The sequence below is a fragment of the Rhopilema esculentum genome, chromosome 15, assembly GCF_057945365.1.
Source record: "Rhopilema esculentum isolate cy_ngs chromosome 15, ASM5794536v1, whole genome shotgun sequence".
Taxonomy (NCBI): Eukaryota; Metazoa; Cnidaria; class Scyphozoa; order Rhizostomeae; family Rhizostomatidae; genus Rhopilema; species Rhopilema esculentum.
In genome coordinates, this window is record NC_142829.1 from 3026812 (window position 1) to 3054743 (window position 27932).

The 27932-nt window shown below is 36.4% G+C and overlaps 4 protein-coding genes across 10 annotated transcripts in view; 1 reads left to right on the forward strand and 3 right to left on the reverse strand.

Annotated features, from left to right (window-relative positions):
• LOC135685611 (DNA polymerase zeta catalytic subunit) overlaps positions 1-3980 on the reverse strand; it is a 48133-nt gene extending 44153 nt beyond the window's left edge. For 2 of the 5 annotated variants that reach the window (XM_089112673.1, XM_089112671.1), the window contains exon 1: positions 1977-3114. Coding sequence is in view for 2 of the 5 variants with exons in the window: in XM_065201594.2 (XP_065057666.2) it covers positions 3137-3471 (335 nt within the window). In the remaining 3 variants the exon portion in view is untranslated. Of the gene's footprint in view, positions 1-1976; positions 3115-3136 lie in introns of those variants that run through there. The other 3 variants (XM_065201594.2, XM_089112672.1, XM_065201595.2) reach the window with 3 other exon arrangements.
• Positions 3981-5213: 1233 nt separating this feature from the next.
• Positions 5214-27932, reverse strand: part of LOC135685612 (protein MMS22-like) — a 69674-nt gene continuing 46955 nt past the window's right edge. For 2 of the 3 annotated variants that reach the window (XM_065201598.2, XM_065201597.2), the window contains exons 17-39: positions 26712-26823; positions 25789-25867; positions 25148-25244; positions 20800-20936; positions 19619-19709; positions 18417-18569; positions 17904-17978; positions 17289-17441; positions 15627-15672; positions 15008-15088; positions 14107-14219; positions 13388-13448; positions 12642-12758; positions 12014-12112; positions 11785-11823; positions 11175-11245; positions 10666-10744; positions 9983-10041; positions 8952-9046; positions 8144-8201; positions 7350-7407; positions 6852-6985; positions 5215-5887 (exon numbers count right to left, since the gene is read on the reverse strand). In XM_065201598.2, the coding sequence (XP_065057670.2) occupies positions 5845-5887; positions 6852-6985; positions 7350-7407; positions 8144-8201; positions 8952-9046; positions 9983-10041; positions 10666-10744; positions 11175-11245; positions 11785-11823; positions 12014-12112; positions 12642-12758; positions 13388-13448; positions 14107-14219; positions 15008-15088; positions 15627-15672; positions 17289-17441; positions 17904-17978; positions 18417-18569; positions 19619-19709; positions 20800-20936; positions 25148-25244; positions 25789-25867; positions 26712-26823 (2050 nt within the window). In that variant the 3' untranslated portion in view covers positions 5215-5844. Of the gene's footprint in view, positions 5888-6851; positions 6986-7349; positions 7408-8143; positions 8202-8951; positions 9047-9982; positions 10042-10665; positions 10745-11174; positions 11246-11784; positions 11824-12013; positions 12113-12641; positions 12759-13387; positions 13449-14106; positions 14220-15007; positions 15089-15626; positions 15673-17288; positions 17442-17903; positions 17979-18416; positions 18570-19618; positions 19710-20799; positions 20937-25147; positions 25245-25788; positions 25868-26711; positions 26824-27932 lie in introns of all 3 variants that reach the window. The other variant, XM_065201596.2, reaches the window with a different exon arrangement.
• Positions 21989-23308, forward strand: LOC135682437 (uncharacterized). Its single transcript, XM_065197322.2, has one exon. The coding sequence runs from the start codon at positions 21989-21991 to the stop codon at positions 23306-23308; it is 1320 nt and encodes a 439-aa protein (XP_065053394.1).
• LOC135682438 (uncharacterized) lies at positions 23459-24739 on the reverse strand. Its single transcript, XM_065197324.2, has 2 exons — positions 24519-24739; positions 23459-24371 (listed from the first exon to the last, which is right to left on the reverse strand). The coding sequence occupies exons 1-2, from the start codon at positions 24737-24739 to the stop codon at positions 23459-23461; spliced, it is 1134 nt and encodes a 377-aa protein (XP_065053396.2).

Sequence of the window (27932 nt, forward strand, 5' to 3'; positions counted from 1 at the left end):
AATGGACAAATGTGATGTCATCTTATCAAAACAATAGGCTTGCCCCCTCATAATATTGCCCAAAAAACAACAATGATGCAACATTAAATAATTTCTCAATAAGCATAGCAACACTAGTAATTGAAAATTGGGTAATGCAGGGAAAAATAACACAAAGATCAAGACAAAATGTGTGTGGCAAATTGTGCTTGGTTTTCTAATGGTTTAACATGTGGAATTTTATAGAAAGAAGTGTAGTTTTGTGGAGATCCAAATTATTGAAAAAAATTTAAGGGCACAAGACTCATCATGGAAAAGAATTATTAAATAGCTTTGAAAAAAGCAAACATTTAGTAAACTAAAGCTTTTCGTCTGACACTCTTCAGAGTTTAAAACGTCAGAACATAGATCGAAAACTCTACGCTAAGAAATATATATACCCAGTTGTGGATCGAAATAGGCCAATCAGAAACACGAGCACATGACTGTAAAGGTTGACCAATCATTAACGAAAGAATTATTAACGAAAGTTGACCAATGAAATTACTAAAAATGCAGGCACTTTCAGAGTATACAAGCCATAGAAACTTGGACAAAGAAATGGGCAAAAACCTTTTCTAGTAACAAAAGTAGACTGCTAAGGCTAGTCAACTTCTTTCTGGATGCTAACTCTCTTAAATGCATCATATCTTTTGGCATATAGTAATTGCACTGCTTTAGAGTAAAATATTTCTGCATCAAAATCAAAGTCTGTATATCTGTTTCAGATTTGTTGTTCATCATTTGGAAATACATGGAAGAAAAATTACTTTGGGATGACTGTCTATTTAGTAGATCCATCAAATTTAAATTTGAATCTTCTGAAGCCTGACACCTTAAACTAAACTTCTCTTTGCTTAGCTTTCAGAGGCACTTTCTTTTGCCAAAGAAAATGAATGTAATTTTTTGCCTTCATAATCTTTCCTTTCACAGGAATGTTAACCAAAATTAGCTTTTTATCCAAACCATAATTCCATCAAAACTTAGTCTGGATAATAGGCTCGCTAAAATAAGGAAACGAATGCATTTCTCATCTTTTTTCTTGTTGAAAGACTACTCCATTACTCCAACTCCTGTCATACTAGATTACATCATACCAAATACTGCATTTTAACATTGATTAAAAACAGATTATATCTGCCTTTACTGTGTGTACTAACTTAATGTAAAATATTCTTTATTGGACAGCATTTCCAGTTCCTAGTACCACCTTGTTCAAATAAATATATCTCAAGATTTTGACTTCTGGTGTTGCACTCTCAATAAACCTTGTTCATTATTGGCTTAGTATCAATAGAACAAAAAAGGAGATGCATCTCCAAAACAAAAGTGCAGTGTATGACAATAGACCTATGCAGCTCATATGATTAACCACATAAAATTTCCAAAGATGCAACATGTCAAATGTTTTTAAAATAGAACACAACAGCCCACCATAGCACAAAACTTATCACCAAAGGCTGTGACAACAAATCCTATTCTGCTTGGTAACAATATCAGTAACAAGACTTTAAGAAAGTAATGACTTCTCTAACTGTTAAAATCTCTCTTAAATTTTTTACAGTTAGTTCTTTAAATTAAATTACAGCAAAAGTGAAATTCAACTTGCAAATAAATAACATGTTATCTAAAACAAATTAAATAGCTATTAAAACAAACTAAAATGTATCCATATACATTATATTACAAAGATAGGACACCATTTAATCAATGAATGAATATTCTAGTTCTAGTTAAATTCAGAACAGTGTAATTTTTGTGAATTCTACATTTAAATCACATTACACAAAAACAGAAAGAAAATGGTAAGGTATTGGTGTTAAATTAAGTATTTTAACAGCATCTAGAGGGGCCAGTCTGCAAACAAAACAAACTTTTTGCAGAATTTACCACCTGAGCCTCTAGGCCCAGTAGCAGCAGCACAAAATGAACCCCTATATAAAATTTATCAGCAGTACCTCAAAGTCTGACCCTCTCTCTTTCAACAAGGTTCAGTCAGCAAAATGAAACAATTCTTTTGTCACAATAAATGTCGAAGGTTGGGTGTTACGATCTGGTTCTGGCGCCTAGGCCCTCCCGGCAGACTTGTAAGTAACCATTCCCTAGTCAGCGAAAAAAAATACTCCTCGATGGTATCCAAAGCACAATCGGTCAATAAATGTTTCAATTCTTCCAATACATCCATACTTACAATGGGTTCATGTGAAATTATTCTCTAATCAAGCACAAACACATATCATTACCAAGCACTGCCACTGCCACTGTAGTCTGGAGTGGAGTGTGGATTCTTGATCACGTGAAGTTGGTGTTCCCTGTCAAATTTCGCTACTTTGTGGACCAGCCCAGCCCACTAACTTCTCAAGATTCTCAAACTGCGACGTAGGCAAGACCTCATAAAATATATGTTAAACATATGCCAGATATACCCTATTAAAAGTGAATGGGTTTAATACGTCATTCTGGCGAATTTTCCTCTCGTTAAAATCTTTCAGGTCGACCTCTTCTAAGGGACAAAAATGAATTGAAATTCTCTGCGTGCGCATGCAGAAACTGCGTCCAACTTTCTAAAAATGCGAAGGAACTTCTCAAAATGCATGGCAACAGTCGATAAACTTTCTAAAAATCATGCCTAGATACAGGACGCGGCGCAGCCTCTTTCAACTCTCCTGGGTACTAGGTTCAATGAAGGAGAATTTGGTTTTTCATCGGAGAAGATCTAAAAATGTTTTGCAAAGGCAAAACGGAGTAAAATATAGCAAATACGGCGATGGTGTAGAATTAAATACCTAAAATACATAATAAAAAGATGTATGCTTATCTTGAATCTTAAATCTGAGCTCATTCATTACTTTTAGCATTTTAATTAGAATAATCAAACTGGGAAAATCTGACATTCTCAATTGAGAACGTTGAGAATGTCTCGATCCGCCCCTGATTATGATATAGGTACTTCATGATGATTAATGAGAAGCTATACTTTTTGCCATGCCTTTAACATATATTCGTAATCTTGCAAAACTTTACTGTGATTGTGATAATATTTAGCTTAATGTTACTTGCAAACCCCCTATCAAAATAATAAGTACAATACCCAATACCAAAAATGGAAGCAACTCACAATCCTTTCACAACATCAACTTCGTGAACAGAATGCCAGTCGCTGGAAACTGTCTTGCCCAAAGCAATTTGAATTGCAACATCAAGGCTTGTGGCAAACTGCTTGGCAAATCTTCCTGAAGCATCGTGCTCTGAGATTCTCACATAAATGTAGGGAAACAGTTGATGAATATGTAGGCAAGTTTTCTGACCTTTTGCAGTGGCTCCAAAAATCCTTACCACTGGTACCCTTTTGGTCATTGCCTGCTTGAATCCAGAGTAGCAGATGTCCAAATCTGGAACTGGCTTGGCTAGGTAGAAATCTGCATCTACTATTCTCATCGAAAAACCAGCCATGTTTTCTTCTTTTGCAGACTTCTAAGCAAGGTTTAACATTTACGTGACCATGTTTACTTCAGGTTTCGTTAGGCCAGGTCCCAAATGTTATTGGTCCGAAACGAGGCCTGCTCAGGCTGGCCCTTCTCCGAAGGAAATGTAGTTTTGACAAGGATGCTCGCGTTGAAATAGCCAGGGGGTAACGCACAGGGGTGAGGGGTATATCCTCAATTTTTACGACTTGCTAGATAGAATCTTCATATGCTTAGACAGAGTAATTAGCTGGTTGTTGAATTTATCTGATAGTGGGTAAAATAAGAACAAAACTGTCTCCATCTACAAAAAATCCCACATTTTATGACTCTCTAAAGCTTGGTTTCCACTATGAGTTAACGTGAGATAATTCTGAGTAGTCTGAAAGATCCAAGAATGCCACCAAGGACGAACTTATTAAATCGGGGGCCTTTTTGCAGCTGCATAGATTGTGACCATGGATTGTGACGGGCCTCGGGGGTATCGTGGCATGGGGGAGAGGAGCAATGATGTCAGGTCGGTGCTTCATCGGGAAATCACTGAACTTGAGTTTTCGCTTAAAAATTGAGTGGTGAAATACAACTCTTTGTAAACTTGCTTGGCCTAAATGCGTCAACATTACCGCAATATTAAGGTCGAAATTTCTTCAAAGATAAAGTCTCTGTAGTATAAAATGGGTCATTGTGGAGGATGGCTCTACATCGCATGCTTCTGTGGGGATTATTTGAGTCTCTGCGAGGCGAGGGGCATGCACTCTACGAAAATCTCGTACGCTTTTGACAAAAACCCTCTTGTTTTCGAGAAAAATTTTCAAAGAATCCTTAAAAATCTTATTTTTCTAAAAAAAATCTGGCACGCTTTTTGGAAAGAGTGATACACTCTTTTTTTTATAAGAACAATTTTTTAAGAACACGAGCCTCAAAACTGGTCAAAAGTTAAGAACAAATTAAGAACAAGCTGAGGCTGAGCTTCTGCAAAATGCAATTTTGAACAACGCTTTTTCTCAAAATCGAGGATTTTTAGCAATGCGTGGGTGCTTTTTCGGTGAATTTTCAAACTTTTCAGCAAATAAAGGCTGTCTCACTCACTTTGTTGGCAAATGAGGCCTGAACACCTCCCTTAAGCGAAAAAGCTAGCAATAGCACTGCTTACACCCACTTAATATAAGAACAAATTGAGAACAATCCAGCCTCAGATTTTCGAAAAAATTAAGAACAGTCAGCCTGAACTTAAATTAACTGGTTCTTATAAAAAAAAGAATGTACACCCCTTGCTCAGAGGAACTTTTAAAAAAATTTATTGACGAGAAGTTAGGAGGGGATATTTGTTGTCTACCCTTTGAAAAGGAAATTTGTTCACACTTTTTGAAATAATTTTAAGCATAAGGGCTTTCAAATAAATGAGTTTCAGAGGTTTCCCCACACATCTCTCAATAACATTTGATTTATATCGACAAGTGTCCTGTAGAACAGACTCAGTTTTGATTGACACAAAATACCTTCAATCAGAAATGCAGGCAAACACATTTCTTAGATCGTTAACGAGAATCTATATATCCTCCGTCTGCATCTGAATTCCATGCTCTCTAGATAAAAACCAAATCCATCCGCATTTCATAGCCAAGGCTAACGAAAGTGGGGGGGAGCAGAGCTAACAAAAATAGGGGGCTAAGGCTTCTTTCACCTTTTATTGCAGCAATGAAATAATTTGCTAGCGGAAAAAGTGTGGGGGGGTCATGCTCCCAATGGTCTCCCGGTGACGTGGGCCCTGAAAGGGGCTACGGAGGAGTGCGACAAGAGTGCGTGGAGGAGGAAAGAGAGACAGAGACAAAACAGACGTATAAGGCTAGGCTAATTGACTTGCTTTCGTGTTTCTGTTCCTTGTCATTAGATCTACAGAATCTTGAAAATTTTTTAAGGCCTCTAAGATCACGTGTTATTCTTGCGTTATATGACTACACCATTGCCCTTCATAAGAAACATTTCAGGACTCACTCAAGCAAAATGTATTCGGGATAATAAAGCATGGTGATTTATAAACTGAACTCTCTTTGCTGTCTAAGAGTATATCATTACATCTTTCAGCAGCAAAGTTATCTAGTGGATATTGGCAATAAAAGATGTTCTAAAGATCATCTAAAGATGTTTAGATAATTTGTGGTTGTGATTCTTATAGCAAGTTCTCATATCTTGTGTCCAGTACATGAACCCCTGTGTATTTTCCGCCACTCAACTTCCATCGTGGTACTTTTAATGTGTCTTTGCAACTTTGGAGGACAATTATAGACTTGAGAAAGCTTGTCTTCAACCAAAAAGCAGATTTGACCAAGGACCAGATTTTGTAGCATACCACGGGAGTGCGTTACGATCCTTCTGTTGCTGCAATGAACTCTTGTAACGAATACCTGTAAATTGAAATAATTAAGCGAATTCAGAAAATCCAGAGAAAATATCGAAATTATAATACGAATGGTGAAGCTACTTAGGCAGCTACAGAGCTCAAGTCAGAATAAAGAATGTTTGAGGAAACCAAATAACAGTTGTATTGAATTGAATGCCACGAAGTTTATGAAGTTTCTATTGACATTTTTTGAAAAAAGTAATCATTTTTTGATAAAAGAAGTTTAAGAAAAAGCTTTTGCTTTTACAGCGAGCAATTAGCCGAGTAATTGTTAACTATCCAGGATGGGCACAAGGAATAATTAATAGGTAACCTAGGACTACTTATTGTTCTTTAAATAGCGATTAAACATTGTCGGATTTAAAGTTTTCTTAGAAAACTTTTCTATTGCTTCAGGTTGTTTTTAGTACGCAGTATTTAAGAGCCATATTTCCTTGAAAACCAATTCCCAAAATTGACTAATATGGTTTCTCTTGTAGGTGGTTTCCCAATTCAAAGAAATCTTTGGCATATTTCCTTGTTAAATTGTGCAGTCAATTAAATGAATTTACTTCGCAAGAACTTTAGTAGATGTCAAAAAGCAGTAACGACTATCAGTGACAAAAGAGCGGTATAACAGTCTTGTACTAAACATTCACCACAAAGTGCTACATTCATAGGCTCTAGAATGCATTGAAGTTGTCGCTTTAAAGTACGTCAATTTTCAGACCAGGAACTTAACCACTGCTAGGGCTTATGCAGGGGGCTCAAGAAAACTCTTAGCTAGATCAGCTCACAACCATACATCAGTTTTACAAGCGAAAGCGTGGGTATAGGACACTCTTTCTTGCAGGCTTCATGGAAGAAGACGCTGTACATTATACTTGGGAGTTTATTCAAGTTTTCAGTTTGTGGGACCCAGGCCCCATTCATGCTATTTATGTTGGTTCCAGACCCCGAACATCCCTTTTGTCGACGCTGATAATTACCTGAGGCGTTTGTCTTCACCACATCCACGATTTCTCTCGTCTTCTTCGACACTTCTTTTTGCAGTTTCTACAAGGCTTCTGGCCAATGCTGGGTCTTTCTGCGCCAGTACTCCAAATGATTTAAAAACTGTGCCCTGGAAAATTGCAATCCTTGCGTTAAAAAAGGAGCAAAGTCAAATAGAACGGGGGTCTTAGACGTGTTGTCTCAGCAAAATATTTAATTAATGATCTCCTATTAGAATGCTTTGGACTGCCAATTCGAATGGAGGGAGAGTTCATCAAACACCCATTTTATTTGTAGGCTTGTTGGCTACTAAACGTCCGTTAGCATAATCATCATGTTATTATCCCAGCAAAAGTATCTAGAAACAGCCAATCACCATTGAGGAAATGATAAAAGGAACATAAAACCTGCTGCCAAAGGACCTTAATTCTTATCTAGGCGAACAACTACAATTTGTATTTAACAGAAAAAGAAGAACATGTTAAAAATTCTACCTGAAACTGAGGGATATTGAGTTGCAGCACGTTCTGCAGCTGTTCTTGTAGTTTCGATCTACGTGAAATGACAATTGAAAGCACCGATTGTAAATGACATCCAAGATTGGGCAATTTAAGCAGGGAATTTTACTGGGGTACTTTCTGTTGCTACTAAAAACAGACGGTGGAAAGAAAAATTAAAACCTGATTCAAGACATGACAAAAGGTAACAGGAAATATTGAGAAATATTCCTGCGGAAACCAAATGTTTTTGGTGTTGCAGAGGTCACTTCATGATGAGTATTCAGGGGTGCATCTGTCAGGAAGTTGAGGGGCATTTGACACCGCCGTAAGTCTTCATGAGTTGAGTAGTAAAATCTTTTGTTGGTCGTATAGATGTAAGCTGGACGGTAGGCCATTGTCAATGCGATATTATTTTCATACGCTTTCTCCAGCCAAGAAGCCAAGTTACGTTACAGGATTTATTGTAGAATTTCTAATTGTGCAAGATAGGCCCGTATGTGTCTATGATCAGGGGGGTTAGGAAGACACACTCGTAGAATCCAGGTTCAGTGCACTAGGGTAGTGAAAATCTGCATGCCAGCTGGTAACGATTTACATGGAACAACAAGGACAAAGAAAAAAAGAAGTGCTTTTCAGTGGCTTATTAAAAACGTGTAGGAGAAGATAACTGTGTGCCAAAAAATGTTGAGCAAAAAGAGTAAAAACAAAAGTAGAAGCAGAATGTGCTTTATGTTGAAATAATGAACTAATAAAACTAAAGAAACGAGGAATGGCTTTTGTTAGCTTACATATCGTCACTGGATGCACCTTTGTACGATTTCAAAATTAAAGCAAGAATGTCCATCGCTAAAAGATACAATTAACGAAATTAAAGCCAACTGGCGAAATAAAAATTTGTAACATGTAAAAATGTAAAAATCCTCAGAATATTTGACCCTGATCGATAACAAGACTGAAGGTTCATTTGGACCATTTATGTTTGGGCTATCGGTGCGCCAATCGCAAAGACAATAAAAGACACAATATAATGCCTACTCGAGCACTGCTACAATGAACACAAACTCCACAATCGTGTAATCTGTGCAGAAAACAAAAGCCCAAGGGGCATCGAAAAGGCGTACCCTGTCACATATTAAATTTTATTTGCCAACGTGATTAAATTTCATTAGCTTTGATTTGTTTCGAGAAAGCCAGAGATTTGATTGCATAATATTCTTTAAAGGGATGTAACAGCTCAAATCTAAGCAAATTGCAAGCAGTTATCTTTTGGAAAAACTCATAGGCCAAATTGGGTAAGCGTCAGTTTATTTAGAAGAAATATCTGTCAAAATTTCTCCATCATTGAAGAACAATTAGCAGTCTATGGTCTGAAAATGTTATATGTCATAGGGCTGAAATGTTGATCTCCTTACACTAGACTTTTTTTTCTGAAACAACTATTTTCTTATTACGAATTTTGGAAAATGCGGTTTTGAAAATCTTTATCAAAGAGAGCTTTCGACACATCTCGACACCGCCTTCCTCTGCATAGTATAGCACCTGGGTACATAGTATAGCATGCGGTAAGCTTGAGCGGGCAATTTTTCCTTGGCATACCTGGTTGTCGTATTCCTGGTGGTTCTGCATTTCCACCACAAGCATCGCAAGAAATAAGACTACCCATTATTTGCATTATGATAACTGGACTGTTCCTGGTAAAGAATAAATATCGTAAGAAAAAAGCACCAACGTAGAAATTTAAGCTAAAGAACTGTTCCTTAGTCATATTGATGCCTACGTCATAATTACCACTTATCACAATCAATTCATATTTTTTGAATACTTTTCACGAAAACCACATACATTATGCGTTAAACATATATTTTTACTGTTCTTTTACATAAAACACCAAAGTGCAAATAAAAATTCTTGCTTCCTTATGCATCCTTAACATTCTTTGATTGAAGTATAGTGAATCTAAGTGACTACCCCTGAGTATGAAATTCTACTGTTAAGGTAGTACGTTTTCTTGTGTCACACATCTTTGTAAAAACTGAATTTTTAGGCAGAATATTAGAAGCTGATTTTCCATGTGATCTTATGGCCATACTGAATCCATGTGGTCCCATGGCAATCTGGATGTCAACGTTCACGGTATCAATTTGTGACATTTGGTTTTTGCTTACATAAATCAAAATCAGTCATAATATATTTCTTATTCAGATTCAAGTGATTCTAGTGCAATACAATAAATAAAAATTTTCAATTTGTTTTCAAGACCAAAAACTGCTCATGTGTGATAGGTCAATCACACAAGTCGATTGCGTTTTACGTCCGTTCTTGATGGGTATTCATTTGATCCAACCAATATTTCCAGTATCTTGTCACGTCAATTCTACCTTTGCCACAAAAGGGTATAGCTAAATTTCAAACAGGTCGATTGATTTGTTAATATAAAGACATTTTAAACATTGTAACTCATTGAAGTTGTTCGATTGATGACCGATCCGATGACAATGTTGACCGATCGAACTAGAAGTTGTTTCAAGACACACAGTCTCTTCCGCATTATGAATAAAATTATCTAGGAAAACACAAAGTTAAACTAGGCCAGCCCGTAAAATAGCCTTCCCACAATTTTCAAATACCTTATGATCTCAGATCGATCTTTAGTGCTTCTAAATAACTTGTACAAGAAGTAAAGAGCCTAAAACAGAAATAGTACGAATGTTTGAATTGATAATTATTGCAAAATAAAATGCTCAGATTTTAATCTTTTTTAGGTCAAGCTATTATTTATATTTTCACTTTTGTTGGCTAGGGAAAAGTTTGAATACTTGAAAAACTAATTTTGAAAACAACATTGTAGTATTTACAGTTTTAAAACAACACATTCCTTAAGATTAAGCCTCCTTTGATATCTAGCACCAATTTGTATGCGAATTAATTCAGTTCATCTCAAATTTTGAATTTAATCTGAATACAGTTGAATTGATTATATAAAATAATATTCAAAATTCATTGTCGAGTAAACATTAAAATTTATCAGAGGGCTGCCAACCAAAGCATTGCATTATCTATATCGAAGGAACAAAGAATAAAAAGGAAAAGGTGGGAAAAATTGAGGAAAGAAAGAGGAATGAAAGAAGGAAGAAAGAGGTAAGTAAGGGGCATGAAATGGGAAAAAAGGGGAAAAGAAAGAAGGAAGAAAGGGGGAAGAAAGAGAAATCCTTAACAACACTTTAAATGAGAAAGAGAATCGAGGAAGAAAGTAACGGAGAAATGAAGGAAGAAAATGAAGTAAGGAAGACAATAAACACATGCTTCTCACCGCCGAATGGTTGTCTGGCGGTTGAGGAAGAACGAGAAAGTGATCTGCGATTAATTCCATCACGAACTGTCGAAAATCACTGAAAAAGAAGGAAAATAGCGACGTCACTCGATAGAAAACCTGACAATGAATGAAACAATTTACATGGCTGTGTGAAATACTGCGGTTTTCTACATCTTTGCTGTTAGTAAAAAAAGTTGAGTAAGTTAATAATAATAAAAATAAAATCATACTTATACAGGTAAACTTGTTCAGCAAAATAATTTGCTACTATCAACCAAGGACCTGTTAACCTAGAGTTCCTATAATATTTTACGATAATAATTTGATATAATTTTACAATAAAATGCTTTAAAATAGCCTAAATATTTTTAAAAAATATGTTTAAAATATGTTTTACAAAAGAATAAAGTTATGGTAAGGGTAAGTAGGGTAAATAGGCAAGGGCCAGTAGGTAACATAGTAAGAGCTAATTCAACGAAGGGCAAAATAGTATTTGATAAATAAACCTGGCTTGCTTTGTGGACTGAACCGTGCTTGGTCTTGGAGTAGATTGTGTGGACTGATCTTGGAGGACAAGCTTCAAACCAAAAATACACATTTATTATACTTTTGGGATACTAATACGAAATAGAATGAGATGAAAGAGCAGACATTGGCAAAAATTTGAAACTCGCAGTATCAGCAATGGGTGGTAAGAGATTGAGATAGATTTTGAACTTTTGAGAGACGAGTGAAAGAGCAGAGGAAAAAGAGAAAATAGATTCAATTAAATGTCATTACATTTTCTTAATAAGCCAGCATGTAGCATTTAGATTAAATAGCGTTTTGGTACAAAAGGTAATAAGCAATAAGATGCTAAACGACTTGCTAAGTGGGGGAAAAGATTGAGGAAGGACTTGTTCTTATAGAACGATTGAACCACAGGTCACACGCAAATTACTGTTAACAGTTCTATCGTACTGTATGCAATGTACCAAGAGCTATTAAAACTTCAATGTCTAAAATAGGACATTACCACTCTTTTCTTGACTGTCACGCTTAACACAGAAAGGAGATATGGGGAATTATTGACCAAATAACCTTCAACAAGTTTAGCAAAAAGAAGACAATGCTTACCAGAAATTGATTGGTTGAATTGGGAGAAGAGTTACATCTCTGAAAAATATTTAGAAATTAATTTGAGAATCTATTGAACGGGCGAGCATCCAAATAAATCAGGATCAACATATTTCCTTTTTAAAATTTTATTTGCACTAACGGAGAAGAACTTTAAGGAACAAAAGCTGGGCTAGTGAGAGAATTCCACTGAATTACAAACAAAATAAACTAGAAATGTACCACGTACCTTTGTTATCATCAAAAAGTACTTGCTGAATATTTCCTTCAATTTCCTTTTTATGAAGCTGTCGTTTTTATAATCCAAAGTTGAAAGTCCACAAAGGAACTGAAGAAAAAGCAAAAAGAATATAAGTAGTCAATGATGAAGTTAACCATGGCCAAAGTGTTAAGAGTCTTTTCTTGGTTTTCTTGGTCATGCTTATTTTATTTTCCATCACGGGTTTTTTTTAAATTAAGCAAATAGATTAGTAAAATATTAGTTTAAAACATGTTAGTTTGCTTCATAATTGTCTATTGTCAATAAAAATGAACTTAAAGCAAGAAAGTTTCCATCTTTAATCTTTCTCAGTCTATGTTACCTTTCATGTATGACATGTAAGACAAGGTCTATCGTCATGTGATATGTACCTTCTAATGTGTATCGTCAACCATTATGTGGAATATTATAGCAAACACTTTCTTGTTATGTCCTAAAAAGCTTAGTTAAACTGGCTTTAGATCGACAGGGGTCTGTGCAAAGTAGAGAAGATTGTATAAGACACAAAACAACCATGACTTAATAAACACAGCTGTCATTATAAAATGAGATGAAATTGATGAGCAAGATGTATGAGATTAATGAGAGACACTCAAACCTGATGAAGATGCCCAATCAGACATTGATTCACTGTTGCTGGGACGGTTTTCTTAGGCCCTTGCCTCGGAAGGACAAGCTGATCCAAGATTTGAGGTAGCAGACATTCAGGATTTGTCTATAAGTTGACAAAATTGTGAAGAAAGATGAAAAGTACTTTTAGAAACACAAAACGCATGTTAGAAGGCCTTTTTGCATTCGAATACGCAATTATTTATGTAATACAGTTGCAAGAAAATAGTTTTGTATTAGCCTTGTTATTAACTGACGGCAAGACAAACAACGAGGATAAAATAAGGTTTGAAAATGGTTCTTTATGTTTGACATTGTTCTTCTAAATCTTTTGAAAATTGATAAGACAGTATACTTGAGAATTGAACTTTTGAATGATAAGACAGTATACTTGATAAGACATAATACAGACAGACAGACAGACAATAAGACAGACAGTATAATTGATAAGACAGTATACTTGAGAATTGAACTTTTGAATGATAAGACAGTATACTTGATAAGACATAATACAGATAGACAGACAGACAATAAGACAGACAGTATAATTGATAAGACAGTATACTTGAGAATTGAACTTGAGAATTGAAAAATTGAACTGCTTAAATGTTTAAGTTCACTAAGGTACAAAAATCAGAAGGTTTTCCCTTAATCATTCCACTTTCTCGCTAGATCGTTGGTTTTCCTTGAAAATACAATTCCCAAGAAAGCTAAAAGGTAATCACGTGGACTTACTTTTGAATAAATAAGCTTTGCACAATGCTTGACAAGCTTGCCAACAATTGAATATAAAAGCCTAAAATAAGGAATAAAGCAATTATCAAATTTTATTCCAGGAATGTAAATTAAATACATAGTTAAATCTACGTTTAACTTTTAGAATAACAAACTTAGTACTCTACAGTACGTAATTTCTATTTCGTGCCCTATTGACTTTAAAGTTTTCAAATATAGCATTTCTTTGTTGGACTTTTTATAAAAAAAGTTTAACTTTGTTGGACGATGTTGGATAATAATAGTCAATTTTGGAGGAGGTTCGAGTTTGATGAAAAATATGTGATGTTGTGTAGGATGCTGGAAGAGTTGGTTTCCCTAATAATTAATTGCCTTGTCTTGTCACGTTCTCCCTGTTTCATTGGATCAGGCGTAAAAAACACGACTGCCGCTTTTCACTTTGCTTAGAATTGATTTGCGATGATCAATTTACAGCAGCTTGTGGGAATAAAGCTAAGCCCCGTGGTTTTCGTATTTAGTTAATCGACAACCTCCTTTCGACAAATGCTGGATGAAATATTGCTCTGATTAGGCCACTCCCACATCCAACAAAGTTCAACAATGTCTAGCAAAGCAACCAAGGATTTTAGCTTTGTTGGAACAAATGTTGCATTGGTTTAGTCAAATCTCAAAATGTGAAGTCTTTCAGAACGTAACAATTAAATGGCTTTTCTGCTCACCTTAGAGAATCAGGAGGGTTTCCCGTTTGAATTATAGATTCACAATCTTTTATCAAAGATCCAAAGAAGTTTGCAGCTTTTGCTCGTAGTTGAACTATTTCAGCTAGCTGGCTCTAGGAATAAATATTTTTACTTAGACTCAAATTGATGACACCAAAAACAAAGACTAGAGTGAAAATTTATGTGGTGGTACAAAAATTAGCAACTGCTTTGAAAAAAGCAAACATTTTAAAGATACTGAAACTTTTCGTCGAAAACTTTGAGCTATAGAATGTGTAATAAAGCAATGCTTTCTTATCCAGACTGCAGTTTTTGACTACGCCCTAGAAGAGCCAGACAGTAGGTAGCTTTATGGGACACTAACTGACTAAATATTCATAAAAATTTTTAGAATAAATTAATTTAAAAATAGTGGCTAAAAGGCGACCTGTTAAATTTTGAATTTTGACCACATAATTGAAAGAACAACATAAAAGATCACTATATAGGCAAAATCTGCTATCTGTTACAAATTGGCCAAGATATGACCATATGAACAAAGATTCTTTCTAGCAAATCACTGTAAATTGGTCATTGTTCTCTTCTGTGAATGAAGAGCCAGAAAAGGACTTTTCTAGAATGAGCGGAAAATGGTTATCAAAGAATAGTGTAAAGTACTATTATAAGCTCTTTTAATCAACGTTTAGAGATTATTACGTCACCGTCCCATTATCAAGGGCATTTTGTCTATGGGAGCCTAGTTCTAATTTTCATCAATACATACTGCAAGGTTACAGCTTAAAACGACCAAAATTTAAAACTCTTTAAAACAACGACAAGGGATTATTTGTAATAAGATATGTCTAACCAAAGCAGTATGATAGAGGGCTTCATGGATTTTGATATACATAAACAGACTTACTGCATACGAGTGCTGCTTCCCAAATGCCACGATAAAGGAGAATATTAAATTGGTATCCATTATTTGCTCAGTAGAATTGAACTGTAAAAAATGTATTGATCATCTGTTGAAAGCTCAGAAAAAGGAAAATTTAGTACTAATGCCTGTAAAAAGGAGTCGAGTTGAGCAGTAGAAGAGTTTTTTACAGTCTGATCTCACTCTTGCACTGAGGCTCTGGTACCCAGAGAAGTATGCAATGAAATAAGGAAATGGATGTGTTTAAATACAGGAAAATTCCTTAACCTGTGGAATTATGATTTATTATCTCTTTGCGCGTAAATCCTTTCACATTGTAATATCCTGAAATATCTGTTGCATATACAAATGGCTGTTGAGTATGACCTAGAATACTAGCAGCAATTTAAATCTGCAATGCATATGTTAACGATGTTCTCAGGGTTTGAAGCTATCTCCAAATTCAAGATATTATTTGTTGAAAAATAATAATTATTAAAAAATAAAAATAAAACTTTTAAAGCAACAGAAGGAAGAGAAACACGCATATAAAACAGTACACATGGTTTTAGTATGAATACAGACGAGCAACATCAGTTTATCGAAATTTGATAAAAGACCTTACCTCCTTCCCTATAACATCTTTCACTTCAGGTAGCTGTGAAATGCCTCTTAAAAAAACGAAAATTTGTGCATTAATTTACATCTAGTATCAATCAAACTCATTATTTCACGTCTTAGTTGCGAAATGTTATTAAAATACCTTTTATCTTTGAATTTATTTCAACAGTAATGATTTCGGCTGTGCAGAACTTTTCATTTGTTAGAATTCACCTTGAACTTATGCAGGTTTCCAAAAATTGATTCAAAAAGCTTTACAACACATATCAACTAAGTCTCATCATACGCATTTGCAAACATCTATACCAATCAGCTTCGGCAAAATGAACAAATGCTGCATTTCTACAGAACCAGTCAGAGTGGTTCCATATAAAGCCATCTATCTTTTAGATTTGGGGTTGTGACGAGATCGGTTACACAGAGTCCAGAAAAGTTGTCAATCTTTCTCTTGCTAAGAAAATCTTGCTTTAAAACCTTCCTCATTTTTAATAGGTTTTAAAAAGGGCGTGGTCAAGAAATTGGGGGTATTCAACTAGTTTTGATCTCCTGTCCTCTCTGCTGCCACTCTGCTTTTCGAAAACGTTTTAAAAATTGTTGCTTGTTTCCTGAGACATGTAAAGTTACATGCTTTTAACAATTAACAATAAAATTTAACTTTATTAATTATAAAAAGTTAATGCCTTAATTTTACAGTGCAAAACAGTTCTGCAAACACAGTTATATTGAAAAACAGGAGTTTTGTAAATTGTATTTGATTGTTTCTATTTTGGTCAGATTGTATTTTGAAAAACAGAAGACAATTCGATTTCTTTGACTGATTCCTGCAATTCGATTCCTGCGGAAAAGCATCCAAAAAAGCATGTTTCCATGCCAGCCTAATTTTAGGGTGCTAAAAGTTCGTGAATCTAAGCTTCAGCAGAAAACCCTCGATTTGCAGGTCGACAGAAATGAGAAACAACTACTGGCGATCTCAGTGCCTTATTACCCATCTGTATCTGAACCCGGTTTCACGAGTATGGTTCCCAGTTTTGGCTTTTGTAAACTGAGAAACTTTGGCACGGTCAACATGCTCAAACGAAACAGTTTCTTATGGGGCCTAATCTTGCCAACAATGGACTGGAGTAGTTTAAAGGCATAATGTGGTCACCGCTGGTTTACCAGTGATAATGACTTTAGCATTGCTCGTGGTTGATAAATATTTAACTGAACTCAACGCGTAAAAAACATCATAATCAATTAATGGATCTGGTAACAGTAGAATCGTTATGCACTTCAAAGGTCAAGGGTTCTTTGTGTTTTAGGTCAATACTTTTTGGTGAACCAGCCAAGGCAGGTTCTTGCCAGGCCCCCCTAACCCATGGCTTGCCTTCTCACAAGACCTCCTTGGGTGGCTAACCTTCCTTGATCAATCCACCGAGCGGGTTCCAACAAGGACCCCTCATCCTGAGGTGCAAATTACCGAAGAACCAACTAACGCCGAGGGTGAACCAAGAACCCCTTCCCCCGCACAAAACCGCGGCACAGAAAACGTGCCCCCGCAGATACGTAATGGCAGAAATTATGCAGTTTGATAAAATAGTTGACAAAAGGAAAGAATTAGAGGATAGAAAAGGAGAGAGCAAAAATGAGACAACGATGAGCTTGTAAATTCAAAACCTTTAGCTACCTCGTTATCGCCAGTAACAACACTTGCTTATCTGTTGTGCAGATCAAGCAGCGAATCCAAGCACGAATAACAGTTGCTTGAAGATCACTAGAAATGATTTTTTCCAATACTTTGGACTCGCTAAGCACGTGGCTGAGGTACTGAGAAGTAAACCTAGACGCAGATAATATGAGTTTACCGTGCTGGAAGATTCGAAGAAATAGATAATATATGATAATTAATGTGCAAACGTCATTACAAGGTCATTATTGTTACGTGCTGTGCATTAAACAAGAGGATTGGAAGCAAGTCTCCCAACAGTAACTTTTAAATGGAATCAAACGATTCTTGAGATTGATTTCAATCTTAAAAATTTCTTTAGCTATGAAAAATCAATGAAACATAAACAAGGAACCAAATGTGATGCCTGGATAGTCTGAGGGTCGCAAGCCTACCGAACTAAAATCGTTATTGATACATTTAATTTATTAAGATGCAAGCTTATTAATTTCAAGAAGAATGGAAATGAAATAATAACAAAGAATGGCATGAAAAATCAATTTAGGAAAAAAAATGACCATTTCTTAAAAGTTATAAATTGACAACCATGGTAATCCGTTGGACAACTTTCATTACCTCGCAGGCAAATCCGTTGAAGAGAATTTTCGAACAAGTTCATTGAAATTCGGTGCAAGGCTAGACTGCTCAGATCTGGAAGAAATGAAATGGAATCAGGCAATGAACAGTGTCAGTGAGTGTTAAAGGGTCTAAGCCTAAGCCGAAATCCGTCATTTTTAAATAATCTTGCACCTCACGTGCAAAGGAAAGAATCTTCACTGGTGTAGTTGTTAGATTAAAGAATATGCATAAAGTGGCTGGCAGCAAGAGGATAGATCGCAAAGAAAAAGTAATTAAAAGTCAATAATGAAGATCGAAAATAAAAAAAACCACAATAATGATTATGATGATGATTATAATGATTATCCTTTTTATAACAAGCATTATTTTTTAAACTAACAGTTATTTCATTATAAAGTGAAATGTAGATTGGATACTTATATCAGGACAAAAATGCTTAAAAGGAAAAACACTACGCAGAGTTAATCATGATGATTATGATGATCAGAATATAACATCAGTCACACTAACCTTGAAATAGAGATTAAAGTTAAGCCTGCAGCAGGACCTGCAAGGGATTCTGGGATCCTCTTGACCACATCGCCACCTTGTAAGACCTTGTTCAGCCAGGGGTAAATTCCAGACCAGACAAACTGCAAATTACCTTGATTTTGTCCTTGTAGTCTGTTGCAATGAGAAGAGTAAAAGAGTACGGTAAATTCTTTGGAACAACGACAGTATAGGCTTTCATACTTTACACTGATTTCTAAGGATAGACTTTCAAAACAATCTATAGTTTGCTTGGACCGCATGACGAAGATTGTGTTCATGTGGACTTAGCCAATGGTTTTTCGGCCCCACCAATGTATATATAATTTCTAAATATTAAGAAACGAAAAATGAACAGTTGCTGAGACCTTTATCCAAAGGGCAAAGTTGAAAAGCGTACGTCTATAAACAGTTTATAAATTAGCTTTGGTTGACAAGTGAAAGGGTTATATCCTTGTTGACCTACAAGTCTGTCAGAAAGCAATGTTATTGTAAGTCAACCATGTTTATAGTGCTTAAGAAGCCCCAAGCTATAAATAACAGACGCATTTTTATTGCGAATCTCAGAACATGTCACACTAGCTTTAGTTGATCGAAATTTTGGGTAACCCATGCAATGATTTCCAAAAAAATATGACATAAAATAACAAATTTGATAAATTCAGCACCAATGATTAGGTTCGGTAAATGTTACGATAGGCAAGGCAGCAATGAATGTCGATACATACAGTAACAATGAATAGATTCGGCAAAAATTACGACAGGCAAAACAACAATGAATGTCGATAAATAGTTACAATGAATAAATTCGGCAAAAGTTACGATAGGCAAGGCAGCAATGAATGTCGATACATACTATTACAATGAAAAGATTCGGCAAAAGTTACGATAGGCAAAGCAGCAATGAATGTCGATACATACAGTTACAATGAATAGATTCGGTAAACGTTACGATAGGCAAAACAACAATGAATGTCGATACATACTATTACAATGAAAAGATTCGGCAAAAATTACGACAGGCACAAACAAATGTCGATACATACAGTGAAATTGATAGCTTCCGCAAAAATACAGCAGACAGACAAAATACAATTACACTGAATAGACAGTCTACGACAAACGCATAAGGAGATCAGATGATGTCTGCAGTAATCTTTGTAGGCAAAAATAAGTAGACATACCTCGATGTAGACAAAATTCTGTGTAGAAATGACGAAATGCGTCTGGCCTCAACATCAGTGCAGTTGCTTGAAACAGCAAATAAGCTGGTGCCTGGAAATTTAATTGTTCAAAGTTGCAGAAGTTTCTTTGACGAAAAAATCGATATAAAGCAGGTAATATTGCTCCCGTCTACTTGCACCAAATTTTAACGAATATATTTTTGATCGATCTAAAAAAAAGCTTCGGTTTTTAAACTTAAGCCTTTCGGTGGGAGAGAAGTAAAGACACATTTAATTTCGGAAAAGGCTACAAGGATATCCTCTCAACTACTAACAAGTTTGAGTTATCGATAGAACCTCACTACAATGCTGGCGAAAAGTCTTGGTACACTAACGTCAGTTCTTAAAAGCAAATTCAGCCCCCTCCCGCCTTCCCTTTGTAAAATGTTGGTTGACTACAAAACAACGTAGGGGATTAGGAAGTGCGTCTTTTCCTGCCACCTTTAAGAAATATTTCTAATCTATCAAAATTGTTTTGAGGGAAGAGGTTGCAGAAGTAGGAGTATTCGGGAAAAGCATTGAAACACAGCATATATTGCTGGGTTGGTACCCTGGGTACCAGACTCACTATATAAAATAATAGAGTGATCTATATAATCATCTATTTTATCTTATATATAGTGAGTCTGGTACCCAGGGTACTGGGTTGGGTGTTCCAAGTACTTTTGGCAATGATTCAAGGGCCTAAAGTTGAAAGAATCGAACAAGTAGAACCTTCTCGTGGTACCAGAGCGTCATATTGCATTGCAACAAAGGAGAAGAAGAAAATGAGATATACACTGCATTTTAACTTAGCCTAGCTTCTATCAGCTTCGCCTACAGTATATTCTTCAAGCTTATATTAGCCTCCCTATTCCGATAATATTAGAAGCTGTAACGAGGAGCCTAGAGCTAAACACAACAATCATACAAGCAACAAAAAATAATGACATCTGATAGCATTTGATAGCCTGTTTGTGATAGCTTGTGATAGCATGTGATAGCCTGTTTGTGATAGCATTTGATAGCATGTGATAGCATGTGACAGCTCCCTTGTGATAGCACGTGATCCCATATGATAGCATGTGACCGCTTGTTTGTGATATCATGTGATAGCATATGATAGCATGTGATAGTATGTGATTGACTATTATTATACTTACCAATGTCAATTGGATAATCAATTGGAACAGAAGGAGTATCATTAACAAACAGATCTTCAGTACAGGATAGATGGAGATTCAGCTGCTGCCAATACAGTTGTTTGGTTTTTGGATTTGAACCACGCTCCACAAATTTCCTGCCAGGAAAATACACAATCAGTTTTGCAAATCAAACTGCAAAAAGAAAAGAGACACAGAAAAGCATTGAACAGTAGACAACAAAGCAGTAGAGACATATCTAGACACAGACGTATAATTGGAACCAAACAAAAGAGCAATTATGTTTACTCCGAAGCTGAAAATTTCAATAAGTTGCACTTTCCAGACTGGGATAGGGGGTATTTTTCTATGAAACAGATATTTTATGACAGGCTGGTCTTGGTATCACATTTACTTTAGCCAATGATACGATGCTCCAACTTGTTGACTAAATTTATACTTGAAGTAACAGACATAGTGAAAAATATGTTTTTAGACAACAGGACTAAGTGGAAACAAAGAACTGGGCTCTGACGTCACATTAACAAAGGATTTGTCATCAAACTCATAGGATAGGTTAATCATTTTTAAACCTAGAGCTATGAATCTTAAAAAATTAGCTCTCAGGTTTAAGGATAAGGATAGGCCAACATATCAGAGCCTACACTATAACAAAAACATAACAATTTCTTTGTTTAACAGCTAAGACGTAATGGCAATCTCCATCTTTCTGAAAGTATTATGATTCCAATACACTCCTTCTCTTTTATAAGAATATTCAGGCTCATTCAATAATGTTATAGGAAAATTGCTCAGCCACAGCTCGCATATTTGTGACTCATGTTTCAACAGTTGCCTGTTTTGCGTTCCTAACAGAAAATTTCATGACTGATATTCCTCGTTTTTTCAAAAGCGTGGCTTCTATTCGAAAACAAGCGATATTCATTCGAGAAACCATATCAGATTAAAAACACAAGAAAACTTTAAGAAATTCTTCAGAATATCGAGGCTGGAAAAATTCTAAGGCCCAGGTTAAACGTCGTGCTTCTCATGTGCCGAACCTAATACAATTGAGTTCACCAGAAGCGCGACGTTAGCGCGGCCGCCAAGTTAAACGTCGAACCATGGTCGAACCTAATGCGCAGAAAATTACGGTCGGGGCGGTATCCAAGCAACAGCCATCGATTAAAGATCAACATAATTTTTCAAAATGGCCTTAACTCGCAGAGCGAAAACCTTACTGTTGAAAAGTTTAATTTCAAAGCGTCGTAAGCGTCGAAATTTGTTGATTAAAGGAATGGCCATTATTCTACAACAGAGGCTACTGACATTGAGGTCGTTTCTGCTGGCAGCTACGTATTTATTTGGCGAGTTGACAACATCACGGGCTAGGGTTAGGTCATGCAGAAGGTTGCCAAGAAATACAGGTTGGTGGGAGAAACTGTGGTTTACCTACGACGATAAACGATTCAAGCAAACACTAAGAGTATCAAGATCGACATTTGAATTTATACTGACAAGAATAAGACCGCAACTTGAGAGACAAACGCTTACTGAAGAACCCATCTCTCCAGAACTTCGTTTGGCAATCTGTCTCTATCGTCTTGGTAGAGGGGATTATCTTTACAGCATAGGGGAAATGGTAGGCCTAGCACGTTCAACAGTCACAAGGATTGTCAACGAGGTCACCCAAGTAATTGTTTTCTGTCTTTGGGAACAATTCGTATCTAATAATATGCCAAAAACTGAAGATGAATTCCAGAGCAAGATATTAGATATGGAAGAGCTTTGGCAGTTTCCCTGTAGTTGGGCAGCTGTTGATGGATGCCACATCCCCATTAAATGCCCACCTGGTGGCCAAAGTTCTCGAAAAGAATATCACAATTTCAAGAACTTCTATTCAATTGTTTTAATGGCATTAGTGGATGCCAAATATCGTTTCATTTGGGGAAGTTGTGGCTTCCCTGGGAATTCCCATGACTCAATCATTTTGCAATCAACCTCTTTGTGGAAGAAGATAAAAGATGGAAAAATGATTCCAGAGATCTGCCAACAAATAGATGCTGTTAAAATCCCCCCTCTTATTCTTGGAGATTCTGCCTTCCCCTTTGAATCATTTTTAATGAAACCTTATACCAATGCTGTTTTGACAAAAGAACAACGCTATTTCAACTACAGACTGAGTCGTGCCCGTATGGTCATTGAGGGAGCATTTGGCCAGCTTAAAGGAAGATGGCGGTTCTTGTTGCGAAAGTCTGAGGGCAATGTCTACGAAATCAAAGTTGCTACCTTAGCCTGTTTAGTTTTACATAATATTTGCCTTGATTGTGGAGACACTCTGCCTTCAAAGCTTGATGTATCAATTGACCCACAAAGCAGTCAAAGAAGAGACAGAGCAACAATCCGTGACCTTCTTCTCATGAGTACCAGCAGAAAGATTTTTGATGCACGTGATAACAAGGCAGTTCAAATAAGGAAGACTCTTGAGTCCAAATTGGCAAAAGAATTAGCTGAGACTTCTAAGAAATGATCATAGATGAAAACACAGAGTTGAACACAGTGACTTTTCATTATTCTTTGTTAACAGTTATGGTTCCAATTTGACTTTTAAGATATTAACCTTTAAGATATTAACTTTTAAGAGTATTTTGTTAGATAATAAAGTTTTCATAACTCAACATCACAATTTCGTGAAAGTTTTCTCAGATGTCTCATTGACACTATTCAGTTCTTGCATGAAGCTGTTATAAGCAGAACTGCTGCCAGCCATGTGATTCATGGTATTATGATCATAAGGATGTTGCTGGATGACTGGATTCATGTTGCTGTAATTCAGAAATTGCTGCTGCTGTGGTGGCATCGTTTGTTGGTTCATGATCAAAGAAATCACTGCAAGTTCGTGTTTCCTTTCTCTTTCCTCTTGTTCCCTCATGAATTTCAAAAAATCACTCATTGGGTCTTTTTCAGCAATGTTTTTCATAAGGCCCAGCATCTCCTTGAATTGCTGTTCCTTGGGGGGACTCTTTTTGGTGCCCTTCATGACTGGGATGAAAAATTCTGGTGTTGATTCAGCTGGAGCAACACACTCACTTGTGGAATCAAAAGATCGCTCACTTGGTTCGATGGCTTGTTCCGGCTGGCAGCTTTCTCTTGTTTTCACCAGCTCTAGCAGCTGATTGAACCAAACTCCGTAATTCTTTTCTTCTTGGAATCTCTTTATTCCACTTGCAGTTTTCATTACAAGTGCTGCTTTCTTGCACTCCCCAACTACCTTCTTAAATTTATTACGGAGCTGGATTACAGTGTAGTTGCAATTCTCATTTCTAGCATGAACACGCTTTTTAAGTTCTTTTAAAATGTTCCCATATATTTCACCATTTTTTTGATTTTTGACATTCTGGAAAATTAGTTTTTTCTTGAAATATTCATTGGATACAATGATATCAATAAAGTCAGCAAGTAAAGTGTCAGGCCAACTTGTCTTTCTGCCAGATTTCTTTTCTTTCTTTCTTTTTTTTAATGGTGGCCCATCAGCATTACTCTCATTCCCACTTTCAAAATCTGCTTCCTCATCTTCTTTGTTACTGTTAGGACTAAAAGCAGAAAAATAAAAGTGGTAGGCAAGCAAAGTAGTAGTAATTTTTAATGATAAGCTTGTAATTTGGCCTATTCAAGAATAAGAACCAGGAACCCACTAAACTAATATTTATTCAGAAAAGGCTTGAATATGAAATACATACCTTGATGGTGATATCAATTCAACTTTTGATGACTCAAACTGTTGCACCTTACAAACAGAACAGTAGCCTACACTCCGGCATGGAATCCAGCCTTGGGTTTCTTCATCTAACTCCTCCAAACAACAAACTGTACAGACTGGTACCCCGCAAGTTATGCAGATATATTTAGTCTGCTTCATACATGATTCGCAATTGTCTATGTTTCGTGAATTTGATGCCATGATCGTTATACTGAATATGAATTGAATAAACTTCTAAATTTTCAAGAACACGAGTGAAAGTGAAGTGAACGATGACTCGTCGGAATGGCGTAAGTTTGTCGTTGGCGCCTTTTTCCTATCTCATCTGCGCATGCCTAACCTCGTTTTAACGTTCAAAATAATTAAAAATAATTTATGCGTTAGGTTCGGCACATGAGAAGCACGACGTTTAACTTGGTGTCGTGCTACTGCCGTGCGGCACGGCAGAACAAGTCGAGCCAGAGACGTTCTGTCGAACTTAATCGATTCTGTCGAACTTAATTAAGTTAAACGTCGAGCTTCTCATGTACTTAATTCAGCAATTAGGTTCGGCGCATGAGAAGCACGACGTTTAACCTGGGCCTAAAGTTAAAAAGAGAGTATACTGACCTACAGACATCGTCAAAGTTTGATTGGATTTTCTCGTTCAGAACAGTTACTGCAGCTTCTAGACTCTGCTCACAGTGACTGTAAATAGCATATAAGCCTTGAAAAATGGAAGAACACATGTTAACATAATTCAGTCACAAAATCTGCTTTACGGGATTTTTGCGCCAACCAGGATAAACGGGGATGTAGACAGGAACTACCGTAAATTATCTTGTAAGTCCCCCGGGGGGTTCATTGCTTTTCAGTACTTCAAAGAGGGAGCTTATCCCTTTCAGTACAAACGGCCTATAATTTTTGTAAAAGGCTCACATGACCGGTGTGGTGCTTAATGCACATTAAATCTTTGTCTTCGGATCCGTCGAGACTCGAAGAAACATGCTTTGAATCTTGATTTGATGAGAAATATTGAACGTCAAATAAATCAAATGAAAATCTCAATTTTTTGTCAAGTTTACTTTGTTGGGCATCAGTGAAATTTCTTTGGGCTGGGGCGTAACTGAGAAGGGGGCTTATTAAATTTTTCTCTCTGAAAAGGGGCGACTAATAAGAGAGGGGGGCTTCATTGAGAAAAAGGGCCTAAAAGAGAGTTTACTGTAGTTAGCTTGTAGTTAAATGTCTTACCTTTATATGAATCATCTTACCTTTAATTATAAGCAGAGACATCGACTGACTTCTGTTTTTTGTTGGTATCAAACCAAGAAAAGAACATAATTTTTGAACCTAGAAAATCAATAATTGCACTGTTACAAATTTATTCATCACAATTGTAGTTATCTTATTTATCAACGTGATGCACGTCTGTGTCTGACTTCTACACGTAACTAATTTTCGATGCACGCTTAACCTTTTAACATTCACCACAGCAGCACTGCAAGCGGGTTAAGAGATGTTATAGCTTTGGGGAGAAATGCTCAGTGAATGCAGTCTCCATCGATCTAGCCGTTCGTAAATTAAAAAAAAAGCAAAGTTGGGAGGATAGTTGACTTTTGACAGAATAACGAGCATCAATTGAAAAAGACAACAAATTGCCTTAAAAGTGCTTCTAGTTAGATGGCATTTGCATTTATTGTTTGTTTATATCTAGCTCCTGAAGGTGCTCTTTTAGGGAGCTGAAAAGATGTGCTTATTGAGCAGTGCCCTGATCTTTCCTCTCAATGTGGTGACCTCGCTTCACAATTCCTACACCTGGAAATACAGAGAGCTTGCGACTCTCCTAACTTAAAAGTGAAAGTTCGGTCATGCCAGGGATTCAAACAAAAGATCCTTGGGTCTGCAGCCAGCGATCCTAACCACTGTGCCATCTATCAAAAGCCAGCCACCTATATGTAATGGGCTCTGGGCTGCATGCCATTTCATTAATCGTCTTAAAGAATTAGTTTCTCAACTTAATCAATTTGCCTGATGCATGTATATCGATAAAGAGTAAGCACATGTAGAAACTGGTTAATGTACTGAATGTCCAAATTCAATGTGGAAAATGGGGGGAAAATATTCATATTTTTCCTGCATAAATCATTGTGCTAGACATACGTGTATCTAATGAATGATTAGGAAAATGTATTACCAAATCTTCGGCTTTCAAACAGTGCCCCAGGGTAAGAAAGAGACTTATAAAATTGCTGATACCAACATCGTTTAGGGTTGCGAGTGTTCCCTTGTGAAATTTAGAGTAAAACCTGAAACGAAGATTTCATGAATATAGGTCAAGAAACATGAACTGTCTAAAGATTCAGACCAACGGTTTAGACTGGCGAACATACAAGATACAAGTCATTGCTGAGGTCTTGAAACCGGTACTGTAAATCCACGAATTCGCCATCCAATCATATAATCCCACCTCAAATAGGCCCTGTACCCTAGAAGTACAAAGATTGGTAAAATCCCTGATACTTGAATAAACTTCCACACATACATAAAAATCCATGCATTTAAATAGGCATCACACGGGCTTAATAGCGTTATTGCGCATAACAATAAATACACGATTTCCATGATAAATTATGTTTTCAAAAGATTCTGAAACGCTAGCACAAAGAACGCAGTTGCCGAACATTTTTTGTTATCTGCGTCGATTTGCAAAATGCTTGTTTTCTCAAGAGTTTTAACCAAGCCTTTGGGGGCTTTTTCGAGACACGGGGGGTTTCAATCTATTTTGGGATGGTTTCACTTATTTTACCATAAAATTTGTTTTATGACCTGTAAGCACTATAAAAGCACTTAAATCAGTAAAAAATAAGTTAAGAGACTTGTCTGTTGCCAAATGGGGCAATTTCAATTCTTTGGGGAATGGCAAGGCAGAAAATTTCCGAGATGGCATCACGTCCGTTCTACGTATTCCAGTGAGAAATAGAATTTTTTTCAAATTAATACAACCAGCCTCTCACATCTAATCGTAATTTTCGTCATCAGAGACTTCAACTACACTAATTGCAGTTTCATCGCCATTGCCGAGAAAAAGGTCACAAATATCTTCCGGGTAAGCTTCCAAATTCCAATCAACGGATAAACTGGTGTGGGTCATCTTGCTGCTACCCTGGATACCAGACTCACTCTAGTTAAAATCAAGGGGCGATTCACTCTTGCAAATAGCGAACGAGATTTTCCCTTAAACAAAAGGATTTCTGGGGATTTTCAGATAAAACAATAGGATTTTTAGAAAAGGTTTACGAGATTTTCTTTGAGTGATTTGCCCCTTGGTTAAAATAAGAGTGAGATTGGTACCCAGGGTACACTGCTGCATGATATAAGTTGATGCTTGTAATTTTAGCCACCACCACCGTCGCTA